This window comes from Hyaena hyaena, unplaced genomic scaffold, assembly GCF_003009895.1.
Source record: "Hyaena hyaena isolate Hyena2069 unplaced genomic scaffold, ASM300989v1 scaffold_328, whole genome shotgun sequence".
In the NCBI taxonomy this organism is placed as follows: domain Eukaryota; kingdom Metazoa; phylum Chordata; class Mammalia; order Carnivora; family Hyaenidae; genus Hyaena; species Hyaena hyaena.
Window position 1 is genome coordinate 1,744,976 of NW_024080958.1, and position 16,890 is coordinate 1,761,865.

The following is a 16,890-nucleotide window of genomic DNA, read 5'->3' on the forward strand; positions in this document are numbered from 1 at the left end:
GGTTGGGCCAAATAGGTCTTTCAGTTCCAAGATTCTATAAAATAGTTCCATTTAAAAAACTGTAATTCTTTCATATCTGGTGACAAAAAATGGTCTCAGAAAGTTGGATGTATGTTATTACGTTTCTTCTATTTTATTTCCTCTAATAAAGCTTCCTGTGGAGCCACAGTACAGAGGCTTTGCCAAAGTGTCCACACATATGGCATCAGGGATGAACAGGGTAGGGACGGGGGAAAGAATACTTAACTTTTGCCTTTGTCCTTCAACCTTTGTAAATTACTTCATCTGTAACAGCTTGTATTTTAAAATCTTAATAAGAGTTCAAAAAAACTCTTAATAGGAGTTTGAGAGATGTGGGAATAATCTGTTGTACAAAAAATAATTTTAAATGGTCAGGAAAGGAGTCCAAATTTTCTGGCATTTAAAAAGAAAACTTTGGGGTCTTAGTGACCCACAGCAGAGTCTGAGCCAGCCAGGCAATGGCATCAGCATGACATATTAGATGGCACTCCACAGGGCGAGGGGCTCTTTGCTTTATTCTGAGTGTCTAAGACCCATCTTAGAAGGCTGTGGTTCTACCTGACCTCAGTCACTTTATGAAGGATGTGGTGAGAATGAGGTGTGGTGACTCTGATGGAAAGAATTTCATGTCCATCGGTTTTAGGAAGGTGCTATATTATGAAAAGGGCAAGGCCCTTCCCTTCCTGACAGGCATATTTTCAGAAGGAATGTAATGAACATCGAAAGCCTGGTATGTGTCCATGCCCCACCACAGCAACCCCATATCACCTGGATTATCATCCTTATTCTATACGAAACCAAACAGATATTCACAGGCAGTAAGTAACGTGCCCTACGTTGCACATACAATAAGCGGGTATTGCGAACCATTCCCCTTGGTGCTTTTTAGTTATCTGCTGGGACAATAATCTCCCTGCTCTGAGCCTCAGTTTGCTTCTCCACAAAGTGGGGGTAACACAACAGCTATGGTAGGGCTCTTGTGGAGGTTACACGGGAACATAAGATGTCTAAGATGTGAAAAGATGGTGATTGCTGTTAATTTGAACTTTAAGACTGAATGTCCTGTACGACTTTTATTTATTTATTTACTTTTAAAGTTTGTTTATTTATTTATTTATTTAATGTTTTTTATTTATTTCTGAGAAAGAGAGAGAGACAGTGTAAGTAGGGGAGGGTCAGAGAGAGTGGGAGACACAGAATCTGAAACAGGCTCCAGGCTCTGTGCTGGCTGTCAGCACAGAGCCAGACATGGGGCTTGAACCCATGAACTGTGAGATCATGACCTGAGCCGAAGTCATATGCCTAACCGACTGAGCCAAGCAGGTGCCCCTAAAGCTTACTTATTTATTTTGAGAGAGACAGATACATGAGTGGAGGAGAGGCAGAGAGAGAGAGAGAGAGGGAGAGAGAGGGAGGGAGAGACAATCCCAAGCAAGCTCCACACCGGGAACGCAGAGCTCAGTGCGTGACTTGAGCCCACAAAGCTGCAAGATTGTGACCTGAGCCGAAATCAAGAGTGGATGCTTAACTGACTGAGTCACCCAGGTGTCCCTAAATGTCCTGTTTGATTTTTAGGTTTTAGTCTCCAGAAATGAGAAGCTCTTCCCTGCCATTCATGACTGCCAGTGGGGTAAACTCAGGTTCTCACAACTGTCTGCCCTTCAGGATTACCTGGGAACTTTAACAAATAACTAGTCCTCCAGAAAGTTTGATCCAGTTGTTCTGGGGTGGAGCCAAGGTGTTGATATTTTTAAAATGGCCCAAGTATTTTAACGGGCAGTAAGGCAGAAGGAAGTGGACGTGAGAATTCCCCTTCTCCCCTCTGTCCACCCTGTGCCTCTCCCTGGCATTTTCTCATTCCTGGGTGAAGTACCACACTTCTATCTGCCTTGCTGTCTCAGACTCATCCTAAACTTGGAAATGCAGGCACACCGCTACTCACAAAGAATCTTCAGTCTGCTTAGAGTTGTTTCTGAGTTACTTCCCAGTGAACTGTGTAAAGAAAACCTGCCAAGTCCAGACACTGATGCCACAGATCAGAGAGGGGAAGGCTTCTAATCTCACTGGGTGGCGATTCCTCTCCCGGATCTTGTTTATAAGCAACGAGTGAGTAAAAATCCAGGCTCATACAATTGTTGTTCGGGTAGACTTTGTTTGTATATCTTGAGAACATTTTCTGAGGTTCTTCTATGCATTGGGCACCGTTCAGATGCTAGTAATTAGAGACCACAGAGCAAGGCCCTGCCTCATCACACCGGTCTGTTTTCCCCATGATGCTACAAGCAAGCGTATAGAGCAAAACTAAATACGTATATGTAAACACGGGAAGAACGTAGGAGGATGTTGGGACACATGGGAAGGCATGCTCAGAGGGGTCCACAGAGCTCCTTATGGGATCAGTGTAAGATTTCCTTACCCACTACTGCTCACAGGTAGCCCTGACCCCTACTTTATGCATCGTAAGGGAAGGGCGACTTCAGGGTCTACAAACTGTTCAAGATAAAAGAGCATCATGGATGCTTGCTTTTCTTGCCTTCACTGAGCAACATGGGGAGGCTGCCATGCCCAGCCAGGGAGAGAATACCATGTGTTTGTATACTTTTTCTAGGAATCAGGGCATTTATTCCAGTTTCTCTTCTTCATTAGCCACAGAGGCAAAGCCTAAGTGTGGCTTTCGTGATCAGAGAGAAGGGATTCTTAGGTGCCATCATTCAGTCACAGCAGGGCACTTGGTGCAAATGTCACTAATCTGTCCAGAGCCAGGTTTGTGGTGAGGATGTTGAGAGAAGCATGTGGGGGTCTCCAGAAGAGGCCACACTCAGCCTGCAGGGCCCACAGCCAGGGAGGGACAAGGTAGGAGATCTTGGAGCCCTGGGGAGTCACAGGGAGAGGCCACCTCTTTTCACGATGACTGTTTATTTCTCCAACAAGGAGAGATATCAACTGCATTGGATGCCAATGCAAATCGAATCTTAAATGCCAACCTGGGCACTATAATTGCCTGTGTACCAGCTTTCAAAGCCTAGGCAAAGGAAACAAAATACACTCTTAATTAATTTGGGCTTAGAAATCTGTGCTCTCAATTCAGTGATAGAGTTCTCATGGGATTTACAGATACCTAAGACTCTAGAGATCTTTGGAGTCCAAAATGAAGTCCAGTTTGAAAAACACTGCTCTGCTCTATGATGCCTCCCATTACAACTTAACCCACTGCTCTCAAGGTATAAAGATGACCGTGTCAAAGAGAGGTGCACAGCACAGCTGGGGTCCTGGGAGTAGAGAAGTCCCTTCCCTAACCAATCTTTTAGACCAAATAACCCCACAGTTTTGGAGGGAATGGTCCCAATTACTGTGTTTGATTATCCTACTAAGTAATTTGTGCACTGAAAAGCATTTTTTTATTTTAAAAATGTTTATTTATTTATTTTGAGAAAGAGAGAGAGAGAGACAGACACAGAGCAGAGGAGGGGCAGAGAGAGAGAGAGAGAGACAGAATTCCAAGGAGTCTCTGAGTTGTCAGCATGGAGCCAGAAGCAGGGCTCGATCTCATGAATCCTGAAATCATTACCTGAGCCAAATCAAGAGTCAGACACTTAACAGACTGAGGCTCCCAAGCAACCCTGAAAAGCATTTTTTTAAATAATAGATTTGATGGTTAAAACACATAAATATTTCAGAAAACTAAAATAAAGGAAGCAAGTTCCTATAGATAGGAGTATGCATAAGATTTCTAAGGAACAGACATTCGATCTGGGCTTTAAAACCGGGGTGGCTGCTTCTGAGCTTGAAACCCACCTGGGGTCTCAGTGTGAGGAAGAAAAGACTTGTTTTATAAATGGATTGGATTTTGGTGCGGATCTTAATCCAAAAATAATTAATACCCTTACGGTATCATAAGAAGTTTAAACAATTGGAAATATGTAGAGCAACAAATCATATTTCCTTGTTATCCCGGAGAACTCTTGTTCTCCACTGGGAATTCGCCAGTGCTACCAAACTGAGCTTGCAAAGAGCCATGTTATCATAAATATTTCGGCTGCATTTCACCTGATCCAAAATTAATATTTTATGAAGGAAAAACAATGCTTTTATAGTGAGGGATTTTTTTTGCCCTCAAATATATCTTACTTATTCCTCGAAGATAAGGCTTATAAAAATGCTAGCCTCTTTATTTCAAAGTTTAAGAAACAGCATTCTTGTAACGATGGTGCACCTGAGCAGAGATAGAGGAAATGGCTGAAAGCAAACTATGAACTGTGGAAGAGAATATTAAAGATAGTCAAGAAGGTACGACATAGCTCCACAGCTAAAACTGGGTCATGGCTGGAAGGGAGGGTCAAAATGAAGGCTTGATTCTTTTCCTCATTAAAACACAAAACAGAAGAAGAACCGAACATGAAGTGCATACAACACACATCTGATTTTCTATACCTTCACAACCAACAGATCCAAAGTGGTGGGCGTTACTTGGAGTTGAAGGAGGGGCTACCGAGTGAATATTTGGAGAAAAGGGACAAGGAGTGTGTGTGTGTGTGTGCCTATGCACACCTCCATGTGCTTTAAGTAAATGTGTTAAAATATCTGATTTCTCAGACACAGATGTTTATTAATTTGGTCCCAATTGTATGCAATTTTCTTCTATTTTCACATAAAAATGAGAAAGTGACATCTTTGACTTAGAGGAATGCTCAGACTTAGAGGAAGCTGTATGCTGATTAGATTTCTATTTCTGTACCCTGGTCAGAGCAATCAGCTACATTTAATTAAGTATAACATTTAATTTTATTGGATTTCCAACAAATGGAAGGCTTTGGAGTCATATGGATTGTTAGTATAGATTTTTTTTTGAGGAATATGGGAGACTGCTTTCCTACTTTTTCTGCTATTAAGTATGGGCATATTTTAAAAAAAGATTTTGCAACTGTCCTGGTAACAAGTAACTTCCCTTAAGTATCTCAAGTCAATGTGAATGTGCATCCATTTTTTATTTTAAATGATTTTGAAAACACCCTTAATGATCTGATGCAATCTATAGACTTATTCCTCCTAGTGCATTTTGTTTTTAAAACACATCTTCTTGTCTCTTTTCCAGAAGGCGTTCCTTTCCTTCCATAATAGGCTTTTTCTCCCTCCCCCCCACGCTTTAAATGTTATAGTAAATAGTCTCTTTCTTTATCCTTTTTCTCTCTCACTCCTGTTGTTTTCTTATATCCATTTTCTTCCTTCTGTTCTCCCTTCCTTCATTTTCCTCTTCTTTCCTCTCCTCTTTCTCCCCATCCTTTTCTTCATCATTCCCTCTTCCTGCCTTCTCATCATTGAAGTTGTTCTATTGCTCAGATAAAACTAGACTGTAGCAAAACTAAAATGTAAATGATCAGGAGCCTAATTAGATGTTTCCTTATCATTTTTCAAAAAGGCTTACTTGTTTGCATCACCCCATTTTCATTTGGCTGTCATAAATCATGGCAGAATTGCACTGATTGGGACCAGTACTGCCAGACCCCTAATCTATCATCTATCTATCTATCTGTCTGTCTGTCTGTCTATCCATCCATCCATCCATCCATCCATCCATTTATCTGTCCATCTGTCTGCCATCTATTGTCTATCTGTCATCATCTGCCACAATTTATAGGCTGGCCTTGGGTGGAGACAGGTCTGGTGACCCTACTTCCCGCATGGACATCTAAAGTCTGCAGGTGAAAGCACTGTCATTCTTGAAATACTCATGTATTAAGCACTTGCTATATGTTTGTCATTTTCTGATAAGCTGTTTCACAGTAAGGTGGGCCTCAAAGAAGTTTGAGAGCATTTTTAAATCCAAAAATGGGGCATGAAAAGTCAGGTAGTCTAATAGAGACTGGACTGAGAGTAATGTAATCTATAACAAAAACAACAACAACAACAACAACAAAAATAAAAGTAATGCCATCTGCTGAATTCCAGAACCCTATGTAGGACACCCTGTTTACTTTAGATTCCACTGTACAGCAACAATCCAAATGACCCAGATTTTTCAATATTGAGCAATACTGTCATTTTGTTCAGCAAGACTTCTCTTGAGCCAAATCTGTCTACTGAACAAATGCACAGTGTGGATTCAGATGAGGTCATTGCTTTCTTTGTAATTTCAAGAGCATTTAGAACTTAACTCCTGAATTGAGCTTCCTCCATATAATTAACTCTTTCTTTGACTTTTCTTTTATTCAGGATCGCTCACTTGGCAAGATTGGAAGCAAATCCCTAAGCCCAGGTGTGCTGAACTGTACAGCATGTCATGCAACTTGAGTCTCAGTTTCTCCAGCCCGAATAAAAGGGGATATAAACACTGCCTGCTATAGAATGGGTTTGAAGACCAAGTGGGATGGTGGAAGTGAAAGTATCTTGTCAACTATAAGTAGCTATGCAATATTGTTCAACAGGCAACTGTTGAACAATTTCTAAGCGTCAGTACCATGAAGGACGGTGAGGATTTGAAATTGGCAAGGAAAGTGTTCTAAAGAAATTTTTATCATTTTTCATTAAGTCTTAATACTTTCAGAGGATCAGTACACTTGGGGAGTTGTAAGATGCTATCGAGACTTTGACAGATGAACGATTAAAATAATCAGAAAATGATGAGATTAGCTTCCTGGAGAAGTCACCTTAAAAGAGGATTTCTTTAGGTCAAAACTCTTTTTTTTAATGTTTATTTATTCTTGAGAGAGAGAGACAGACAGACAGACAGAGAGAGCAAGCAGTCAAGGGTCAGAGAGAGGGAGACACAGAATCAAATGTAGGCTCCAGGCCCTAAGCTGTCAGCACAGAGCCCAACGCAGGGCTCCAACTCATGAACCACAAAATCATGACCTGAGCTGAAATGGGAGGCTTAACTGACTGACCACCTAGGTGCCCCAGTCAATACACAATAAAGCAAAACAAAAAAATATCCAAAGAATCTAATGAAAGCTTGCCTGTATATAAAATAAACTCATGATAACTGTGCTAAAAATTCTTTTATAGCCACTGTTCTTTACTTGGCACTTAATAATTGCTGCCCACTATAATGCATACTTTTTATATACTGCATATCATTTCTCCCCACAAATCCAGAAGATGGGTATTGCAATTCCATTTTATAAAGGATAACTAGAGGTCCTGAGAGGTTAAATAATGCCCCAAATCATTCTTCTAGGAAGTAACAGTCTGAATCCAAACACAGGCTATTTATTTCTCAAGGAGTGGGTGGAGTGTGTAGTAAAAAGAGTTTGAGAACAGAAGTAGGAGTTTGGGCTAGGGAAGTGTTCTTACAGGGGATATCCAGACAAGTAGAGCTGGTCAGGATATCCCCAGCCATGCCCAGAAGTAAGGGGAACCTGATCTATGAACATCCATAGGTAGTCATGGGGCAGACTGCCTCCTGGGTGTCTATCAAGATATCAGACCATCCGTACCTTGGTGAACTGAACGACTGTGATCACCTAGCTCTGACTTTGTTTTCAGAAGGCTACCTTCTGGCAGTAATTTGGTTTCTTGCATAGATTTGATTACTGGAAAGGAACATATAACCGATGTACACTTTTAACACTTGAGCGGAGTTACAGAAGATAAATGTACAATGCCAGAATGCTCGAAACAACATCCCTGAGTCCCATCAACTTTGGATACCCTGGATGAAATCTGCAAAGCTGATAACTAAATCTGGGTCCACAGAGACTCTCAGAGGTTGGGCCTGGGCTATTAGCCACCCCTCATATTTATCTCACACTAAATTCAACAGAGAACCCACCACCATGGAAAGCTATGCCTTCAAACATGGATATTGAATTTCCATGTTGTGTCCAGATCTTTTGGCTCCTCTTAGTTTATAAAGCAAATAGCTGTGTACCGCGGACTTTCATTTCTAATGCTTAGGTGTCTGGAAAGAATCTTTCAATTAGCATCACTAATGAAATAAAATAACCAAACTTATACACTTGTTTTGCTATTGCTTGTGGACTCAGGAAGACCTGGGTCCCATTTCTGACTTTCCCTCTTATTCACTGTGTAAAATGGACAATGTAGGGAATTTCTCTGAACCTAAGCATCCTCTTGGACAGAGTAAGAATAAATATACCCACTAAAAATAAAGAGTGAACCATGATGATGATTTCCAATATATTCTGTCCACAAAAGTAACAAATGAAACAAAACCCACAAAGGATATTCCCATAATGACTTTTTTTCCACTGTTTGTTTTTCATGGTAATTTTTCTTTCTTAAGTTACTGATATTGAACTTATTTAACTGGATCTTTCTCAGACTTATTGATAATTCACTTCACAATATCACTGGAGATTTTGTTTCAATCTGTAAAAATAAATCTAACTTAGATTTGAATAGTTATCTCTGTTTAATGATGTAACCCCTTTGAGCATTGTTTCTTTCTCATACAAGAAAGGGTAGACATAGCCTGGAGGAATTCTCCAGAACTCAGGTCTTGGTGGACCTTGGCAGTTGTCTGCAATGGTGCATGTAACAGCTTTTTAAAAATTATTATTGAAGTATAGTCAACACCTGAACACAACTACTTTATGTAATGGTGTTCAGAAAAAGATACTTCCATCTAGCTCTGCTACTGACCGTGTGACCTTGGCAATGAAACTACCTAGCTGCCATTTGTCCATTGCCCAAATATCATTTCTGTGTCAGACGCTGCATGTACATCTGCTCTCACATTCACAGCAACACACAAAGTGTATTATTTTACCCAGTTTCAAATTACAATGCATCAACATCAAACTGAAGCTCAGAGAGGGTAAGCCACTTACCCCAAGACACAGAAGTTGCACACCACGTTCATTACGGTTTAGACTGACTTCAAAGTTCCTTCTCTTTCTCTTTCACCATGCTATACACCCCCATAAACTCTCCTTAGCCTCTGTGGCATCTTTTAAATGACCTGAAGTCACTCTCTCTACTTAGTGAAGGCTGCCTGCACAGGCAATGAAACTGTGGTATATTACTATTCTCTAATGAGTTTGTTAAAATGAAATATTCATAAATGTATCTGTATTAAAAATTTCATGGTGGTTATGGGCATGTTTTAGGAATAAGGCCAGCATTGATTTGGGGTGAAGAAAGTAATGACAAGTGAACCATCATTTACTTAGTGCCTACCAAGTGTTATATATGTACCATATTTCATTTAATGTAAATATTATATTATTGAGGCTAAGAAGTTCTCAGTGCAAGTGCTATGTGATGCTGCTCCATTATAAAGATGCAGGAATTGAGGATTGAAGGAGATAAAGTAGCATGTCTGGTCCAAGTGGCAGAGTTTGGATCTGGACTAACTTGTCAGACGTTAAATCCCACAGTCTTTCCAGGACAGCACCTGACTCAAGGCAAAGTGAGCTAGAAATAGGGTCTCCTGATGTGAAGACCAATGCTGGCCAGATGGTACAGAAAAGAATAATCTTTGGTTTTAGAATGGTCTTGATTATGGAGTCATCTGAGAGGATTCCTTGGAGAGAAAAAGGAGAAATATCGCCTTTAGATGGCCAGTGTCTAACACTGCTCCAGGAATGGCTGCAAGATGAACTCTAGGAAGCTGCCAAGAAAAACTATTCCTCTTGGTCAGCTCAGGTGCAATCAGGGTACCTCTGAATTCTGTTAGGACATCAGTGGCTGGACAACCTTGAACACTCACTTGGACCACTCGAGTTCTCCTATAAACCAGAGATAATACTACCTAACTCAAAGTGAGGTGTGAGGATCAGGTGAGTTAATGCACACAGACTGGCTTTCAAGAGAGACAGCTGTAAACGCCAGTCACCTTTCCTGTTTCTCTGGGGCATATTTTATCTTTAGTTTCTCAGAGGCTTTCTGAAATTTTGTCATTTCTCCGGCAGACCTCCAATTGGCCTTACTACCAAGGTCTTCCTGGCTTTTGAAATAACCATTCCCTGTGGTTTGAGGGGCCTCTGGGAGTTCAAGGGAGAAACAGCACTGAGGGGCTATGATATAAGAGAAACAAAGAGTGTACTCAGGTAAGTAACATTGGCACACAATAAAAAAATCAGTATTGATAAATTTTAGCCATGACTGTATCTTGTGTCTTTACGTGTCTGTAAAGCAGACAGACTTTGATGACACTTAACTCTCTTTTCTGTGTCACTCGTTTATGTTTTGTTTGTTCTCTTCAAGAAAAACCCAACAGAGATGCCCCTTCCCCGCCCCGCACCTTAGAGGGGGAACACTGTCCCCACCTTCACCCTTACTCTTGGGGTCCTCATCCCTGTGAGTGCAGAAGGATGATTGGCGTGATTCCAAAGTCACACCAAACCAGAAAGAAAACTATTTCAATTTAAAACATTAAAAAATATATATATATATATACATATATATATATATATATCTCCACAGGGGCTCCAAGAGTTAACTTCTACTTTCAGTGACCTACTTTGACTTGAGGCTGCCTTTCTAGGGGGTTGTCCTAATGAAGGTCAACCAAGAAAGGCAGCAACCGGCCTGGCCTTTGGATTTTAGGAGCAAACAGTCAGGGGGTCCAAGCTCCAGGATGAGAAGACTGAAAACATCTAGCCTTTTAATTTTTAATGGGTAGGTATCTTGATTCTTTCTTCCAGCAGAATGAAGAGATCTTTAAAAACTGAGTTAAGGGAGCTGGCTTTCTTTATGCCGCTCGATGCTTTTTAGAAGGCCCAGCATTTAATGTTATAAAACCCTTTTTTTTTTTTGGCATGGTGTCAGCTCTTTCCTAATGATCATTTATGCCAGTGAGATGCCCACTTAGATGGAGCTGGCCTACTTAGTTTACCTGAAGAGTGTGGCCGTGCTCAAGGTCCTGTGCTGAGATGCTGGTCTCCTGCGAGGGACCCCCTTGGCGACATTGCAGAGAAGTCTGACAGCTGGTAATCCGTAAGGCAGTGCAGTGCACTACTCTCAACGCAAAGCAGTGTCCTTCAGCAGAAAGCCCCTCCTAGGTCCGTTTGAGGTTGTGTTTCCTGTGAAATGCAGCCACAGACTAGGGTGGTGGGACCTGTGTGTGGGTAGGACTTCCTCTTAGGTCTAAGTGCAGTATGTGAAAGTCTCTCAACCCCAAAGGATGTCCTTAGAGATACACAGAGTCCCTAAGCAGCCCTTCACAGCTACAAGAACAAACTCACAGATTGTGGAGCAACACTCAAGCATGAAAGGTAGGTTTTGCCACTCTTGATTCACATGCACGCTGAACACTGATTAACTTACGACCTGATGTTGCAGTGGCTTCCTGAGACCACGTAAGACATGTGGACCAGATCCCTCAGGTGCTGTGGTGAGAACATGGGTCTGGCATGACAAATGCCTGGCTCTTCTTCCGGTTGTATTAATCATTAATTGTGTGGTCTCAGACAAGTTGCAGTTTGTCAACTAGCTTCCATGCCTGTGATTCAGGGATAGTAATATTTATATTTTAGAGCTTTCCAAGAAATGAACAAAATAATATAAATAAAGACATGTAGCAAGATTTGGGGCACATATTAGGTGCTCAGCATATTTAATTTCTCTCTGCCTTGCTTCCGGTTCATTTAAGCTGGCAGTAAGTCCTGGCGAATGCCTGCTGCAATCCAGCATGTGCCACTTTACCCTCTAGTTTTATAGTAATTGAGGTTGAATCCCACAATAAATCCTAATATCATTTAAAATAAATTCACAGGTAGAAGTTTATCTTTTCTTGGGTAGATAAATCTGGAGTTGACTTAACATATACCCTCAAGGTAACACTAAAGTAAGCACTCATTAAATGTTAATTATGTGCCAAGAACTGTGCTGACCAATTTGCAAGCATTATCTTCCTAAATCTTACTGATAATCATGTGAGGAAAACGCATTTAAACAAACTCATGTTGTAATTGTGAGAACTGAAGCCTAGGGGAATCCAAGACCTTTACCCACTTTATCAATTAGCTTTTGATGTACTAGGGACTTAAAACAGTAGCCATCTTATTTATCTCACTACTGTGTGGCTCACTTGATTGGTTCATTGCTCTGGGCTTGTATTGGTTTCCTGGGGCTGCCATAGCAAAGCTCTACCCAGTTGGTGGTTAAAGCAAGACAAATGCATTGTCTGCTTCTCCGTTCTGGAGGCCAGAAGTCTGAATCAAGGTGTCCACAGGATTGGTTCCTTCGAGGCTCTGAAGATAGAGCCTATTCCAGGCCTCTGTTTTGGCTTGTAGATGGGGATCTTCACCTTCACATGGCATTCTTCCCATGCCTGTGTCCATATTTCCTCTTCTTATAAGGACACCAGTCACATAGGAGTAGAGCCCACTCTAATGACCTCATTTTAACTTGACTACCTTTTGAAGACCCTGTCTTCAAGTCAGGTCACATTCTGAGGTACTAGAGGTTAGGATTTTAACATATGAATTTGGCTGTGGGGGGGCACAACTCAACTCACAGCAGGATCCGATCATCTGGTCTCTGCTGGTTGGCTGACAGGCAGCTGGAGGACATGGGCTCCTTATATTCATGGCAGGAAGTCAGCCAGGTGCCTTACTTCTCCACCTGGCTTCTCACCATCCAAAAGACTAGGTCAGGCTCATTTACATGGTAGCCTCAGGGCTTAAGGTGCAGCAGAGTGGGAAAGTCTCAGGCTCCAGTCTTTTCCGAGTATCTGCTTGCATTCTGTTTGCCATGGTCCCATTAGCCAAAGTAAATCACAAGACCAACTCCAGAATAAATGTGGGATAAGATCATCCAGGGGGTAGATACAGGGAAGGTAGTTACTGTACCCTTCTTTGGGAAAAAAAACCCTAATGCCCATGTTGGAATCTAGTTAGTAGTTGGACTGCAACAAAAACTTAAATCTTGATCATATGAAAGGTCCCTGCTTTTTACCAAAGGAGAATTGAAGATAGTTTGGTATAGTAAGAATGTGGTTATTAGTGTAGGTGGCTTACTCTGGGGACTTAGGGAAGACTCCCCTTACGATGGGGTAATAGCAAGGTCTTTAATGGTGAGCTAGAATTTGCTAGACCTAAAGAGGGGAAAGTGGGGTGGGAGAGAAAGGGATGGAAAGAAGGAAGGAGAAAAAGAAAAGAAGGGAAGAAGAATGGAAAGAAGGAAATAAAGGAGCAGGAAGGAAAGGAGAAGGAGGGAGCAAAGATCAAGGAGAACATTCATGGTCAAAGCCATAGTTTGTCTAAATGCCTAGGTGGAAAGGTCAGCATCTGTGGCTCACTGGTGGAACTTAAAAAAGCAAAGGTGACTAAGAGCAGACTCAACAGGGAGAGTGTGGCACAGAAGCAGCTAGAGAGACCCGCTGTGCTCTCTGAGTCTGAGCCAGCCACCCACAGGCTCCCATCATGTCTTCCTTTTTCTTGCTATCCATCCTACATTCCTCAGTTGGAGGACTCCCTCACAGTCATCTTTGATTTGGGTGATAATTTATTTTGTGTTAATTGCTTCATGGGCTCTTATCTCTTGCCCACCGCACTTCATATCCCACCTGCATAGTTTATGGGGTCCATGAACCTTGAGGCATGCTAAAGGGTATTGGGAAAATCTAGAGGAGTTTGGGTTTTAATGGCCAGATCAAAATTTGTGCGATATATCACTGAAAGTCTACCTGGATTTGGGCAAAAGACTTGACCATCTGTCTCATATGTAAATTGGGGATGATAATATTTACTGTGAGGATTGCATTACTTACCTCCTACAAAGTGTCTTGTACTATGCCTGGCATCTAATTAATATCAGTCCCTTGGTTTTCCCTGGGGCCCTCTTACAGTGCCACTACAGCATAATATGAAGCCACCAGAAATACTACCTGATGGTTGGGTAAGTGACCCAGCACGACTATGAAAAAAGGATGGGTATGTGCTGAGTTCCCTGCGGGTCTGAATGGGACATTTCTGTCAATGCTTGACACAGTGAGTTTGTTGAGAATTTACTCTCTGGCTAGTCCACTCAGGATATGAAGACCTTAGGTATATTGTGTGGAAGAATTACAGGAAAACAAAACCAAACAAAAACAAAAACAAAAAAGAAACCCCACAAAAAACCAGAAAGCAGGACTTTTAAGACCTAATTATATTCAAGTAGGACCATGGGTCCTGGGATGGAGGGAAAGAAAGCTTTTACTGGTTCTTGGAGGCCCTTCTGGGAGGCAGACCTGCAAGACTGTCAGGCTTTGGAGTTACTCTGGCTTTGTTCAAATCCCTCCTGGCTCCACTAATTGAATTACTTTCAGCAAGTTGTCTAACTTAACTGATTCCCTCATTTCTCACCCTTAAAAGAAAAGGAGCATGATATTCTTAACCTCATGGCAGTTTCAGTGCATGGAATGATAAATTTATCTCATAAATATAGGTAGAAGAGAAGGTATAACCACATGTCAACAATCTGGAACCCATTCAAACAGGTCACCAAATATTTTTTCAACTTCTATGAATTTAATGCACATATGGAGAAACTGAAATTTGTATCTATATTTTAAAAATCACTTATTTAAAAAATTCTTATTTTGGAATAATTATAGACTCACAAGCAATTGCCAAAACCATGTAGAGAGATCCCATGGAGTACCCATTACTCACTTTTCCCCAGAGAAACTGGCTTCTTGTGAATAAACATTCTACACAAAAACAGGCTTAATTCTCAATTGCTTTTCTCTAGAGCTGAGACAGTGTGTTGGAGAGGCCAAAAAAGCAAAAACAAAAACGAAAAATCATAATGCCTGGCCTAACCACTTTCCTGCTGTTCTTGCTCTCTCATTGGTTTTCTTTTGCAATTTTTTGAACAAGATAACTTCAGGTGCTTAAAAGAAAATTGCTGGTCCTGGGTAAGCATCCTAAACATCCTGGTGTTTGGTGTTTGTTTCCCTCCTTTTGGTGTGTGGTGACTGCCAAGTTCAGGCTCCTGTCCCACAGCTGGTCTCAGGATGGTGTCAAGGCCTAATATCGACAAACAAGGTGTATATGCACACACATATGCCCCCAAACACAAGAAAGACTGTTCAACACCATCATGATAGGTGTGTTTGTTTTATAAATTTCTAGTTGAGGGTACTGTCTCCTGTAATGAATCAAAATCCATGTAGTTTTTTTATAAATTATACGAGAGCTTCTGTGTGAGAACCTGGGTTAATTGGCACTATCATTTCTGTATGTTTTTTTTTTTCTCATAGTTTTGCACCTGTTTATGTCAGGGCCTTGGGCAGTTTGCCTTTGGGCCCCTGAAAGGGGCTCACCTTACACTAATTGCCTTTCATCCTACATCCTATCTCCTCCAGGAAACATATTATGAGTTTCTCTCAATTAGCTGTGATCTCTCTCACACACCTCACTAGCACTCTGGAAAGGGAAATCTTGATCTGAGCATGAGTTGAGCTCTGTGCTGAGTTTCAAATGCGCTCCATGTCAACTGGGTCTATGTCCTCAGCTGGGCAATTTTCATGACTGCAGAGAAGTAGCTCCCTAGGGAAAACCCAACATATAAACACAGTTGATATTCAAGCTCATCTGGTGTCTGGGGAACTATAGCAGGTGGGATTGTTCTCATATAAGTTCATTCTCTCCGGAAATGACCTTCAGAAGTCCCTGGCTTCCTAATACATCCTACAGGAAGGCAAACCCTAATGTAGGTAGACCCAGGGCTCAGTGTAGGAGTTCACAGGCCAGAGGTGAAGTGCCATTGTGAACATAACAAGGTTTCTGAACTTTGGATATATTTTCGGCTGAGTTTTGTTGTATTTGTGCCTAACTTCTTTGGAAATTACAGCATGGAAATGAAAAGTAAATACAGAAAGAGCCTTTCTCTTAAATCTCTGCATTCATAGAAATGCTAGGTGGTTTATTAAATAAATATCCATTAGATACGAATTCAGTGCTTAGTTCACACTACTTTTTACTGGAAGAACCTCACGAGGCTAACATTAAGTAAGACCTCATTGTTCTAGGCACTTTGCATAAATGCATAATTTAATTATCACAATTATGCCTCCATATTGGCATCATTGTTACTGTTACCCACCTGAAAAAGCAGAGCCTCAGCATCACCAAATTCTCACCACACTGGTGATAGAGTCATTTGTCCCCACTGTCTCCCAGCTTTGGAGTCATGAGGGCTCCACAGTGCGAGTGTGTCTGTCCTGCCAAGGTCATGGGAACAAGAAATGGCAGCGGCTATTGGGCCTGGTGAAATGCCAGTGAGAAAAGGATATGTAAGAGAAAGTGCAGCACAATGAAGGAATGATACAAGCTAGCAGGACAAAGAGTGGCCTGGGATATATGGGGTAGGGTGTTTCTTCATATAAGGCAGTGTGAGGTTGAGTTTCTGCAGAGGTGACATTTGAGCCAAGGCCTGAGTGAAGAAAAGGACCCAGCTAGATGTAGCTTTGGAAGGCAGGGATTTCTGAGTGGAGGTAACCCCATAAGAAGTTGTTGAGGAAGTGATGAGCTTTGGGGGTTGAGCTTCATATGTCTTACTAAATCATAAATTCCTTGAGAGGGGTTATAGTTGTTTCTCATCTTGGAATCCTTTACAACACCAAGAACCCACTGTGTCTGTGTCACCCAGCAATTGGATGAATGGAATTGATTGTAGACCACGCCTCTCATTTTCAAATGAGAAAGTGGAGGGAGTCTAACTGACTCCCAAGGTGAGTCAGGAGAAGAATGAAGACAATGGCACATGTTCCAGCCTCTCAGGTAAATCTCTTTAAAGACTAGCAAGGCTATGTCTCCTAATTCTACATTTAAATGGCAGTCACAATTAGCCATTTATCTTGAGCAGAGCCTTGTTTAGACAAATCTGGTGAGGAGTGTGACATCATCCACACACATGGAAATCTGCAATGGGTTGTTTTCCAAATACTTTTGCCTGAGGTTAAAATACTGTGGTATT

At 41.5% G+C, this 16,890-nt stretch overlaps 1 protein-coding gene across 1 annotated transcript in view; it reads right to left on the bottom strand.

The window, feature by feature from the left end:
- The window catches only part of CLNK (cytokine dependent hematopoietic cell linker), a 172,825-nt gene extending 161,498 nt beyond the window's left edge, over positions 1-11,327 (bottom strand). The window contains 2 exon segments of the mRNA XM_039248980.1: positions 10,820-10,910; positions 11,251-11,327. Coding sequence (XP_039104911.1) covers positions 10,820-10,910; positions 11,251-11,327 — 168 coding nt within the window.
- Between the last annotated feature and the right edge of the window lie 5,563 nt (positions 11,328-16,890).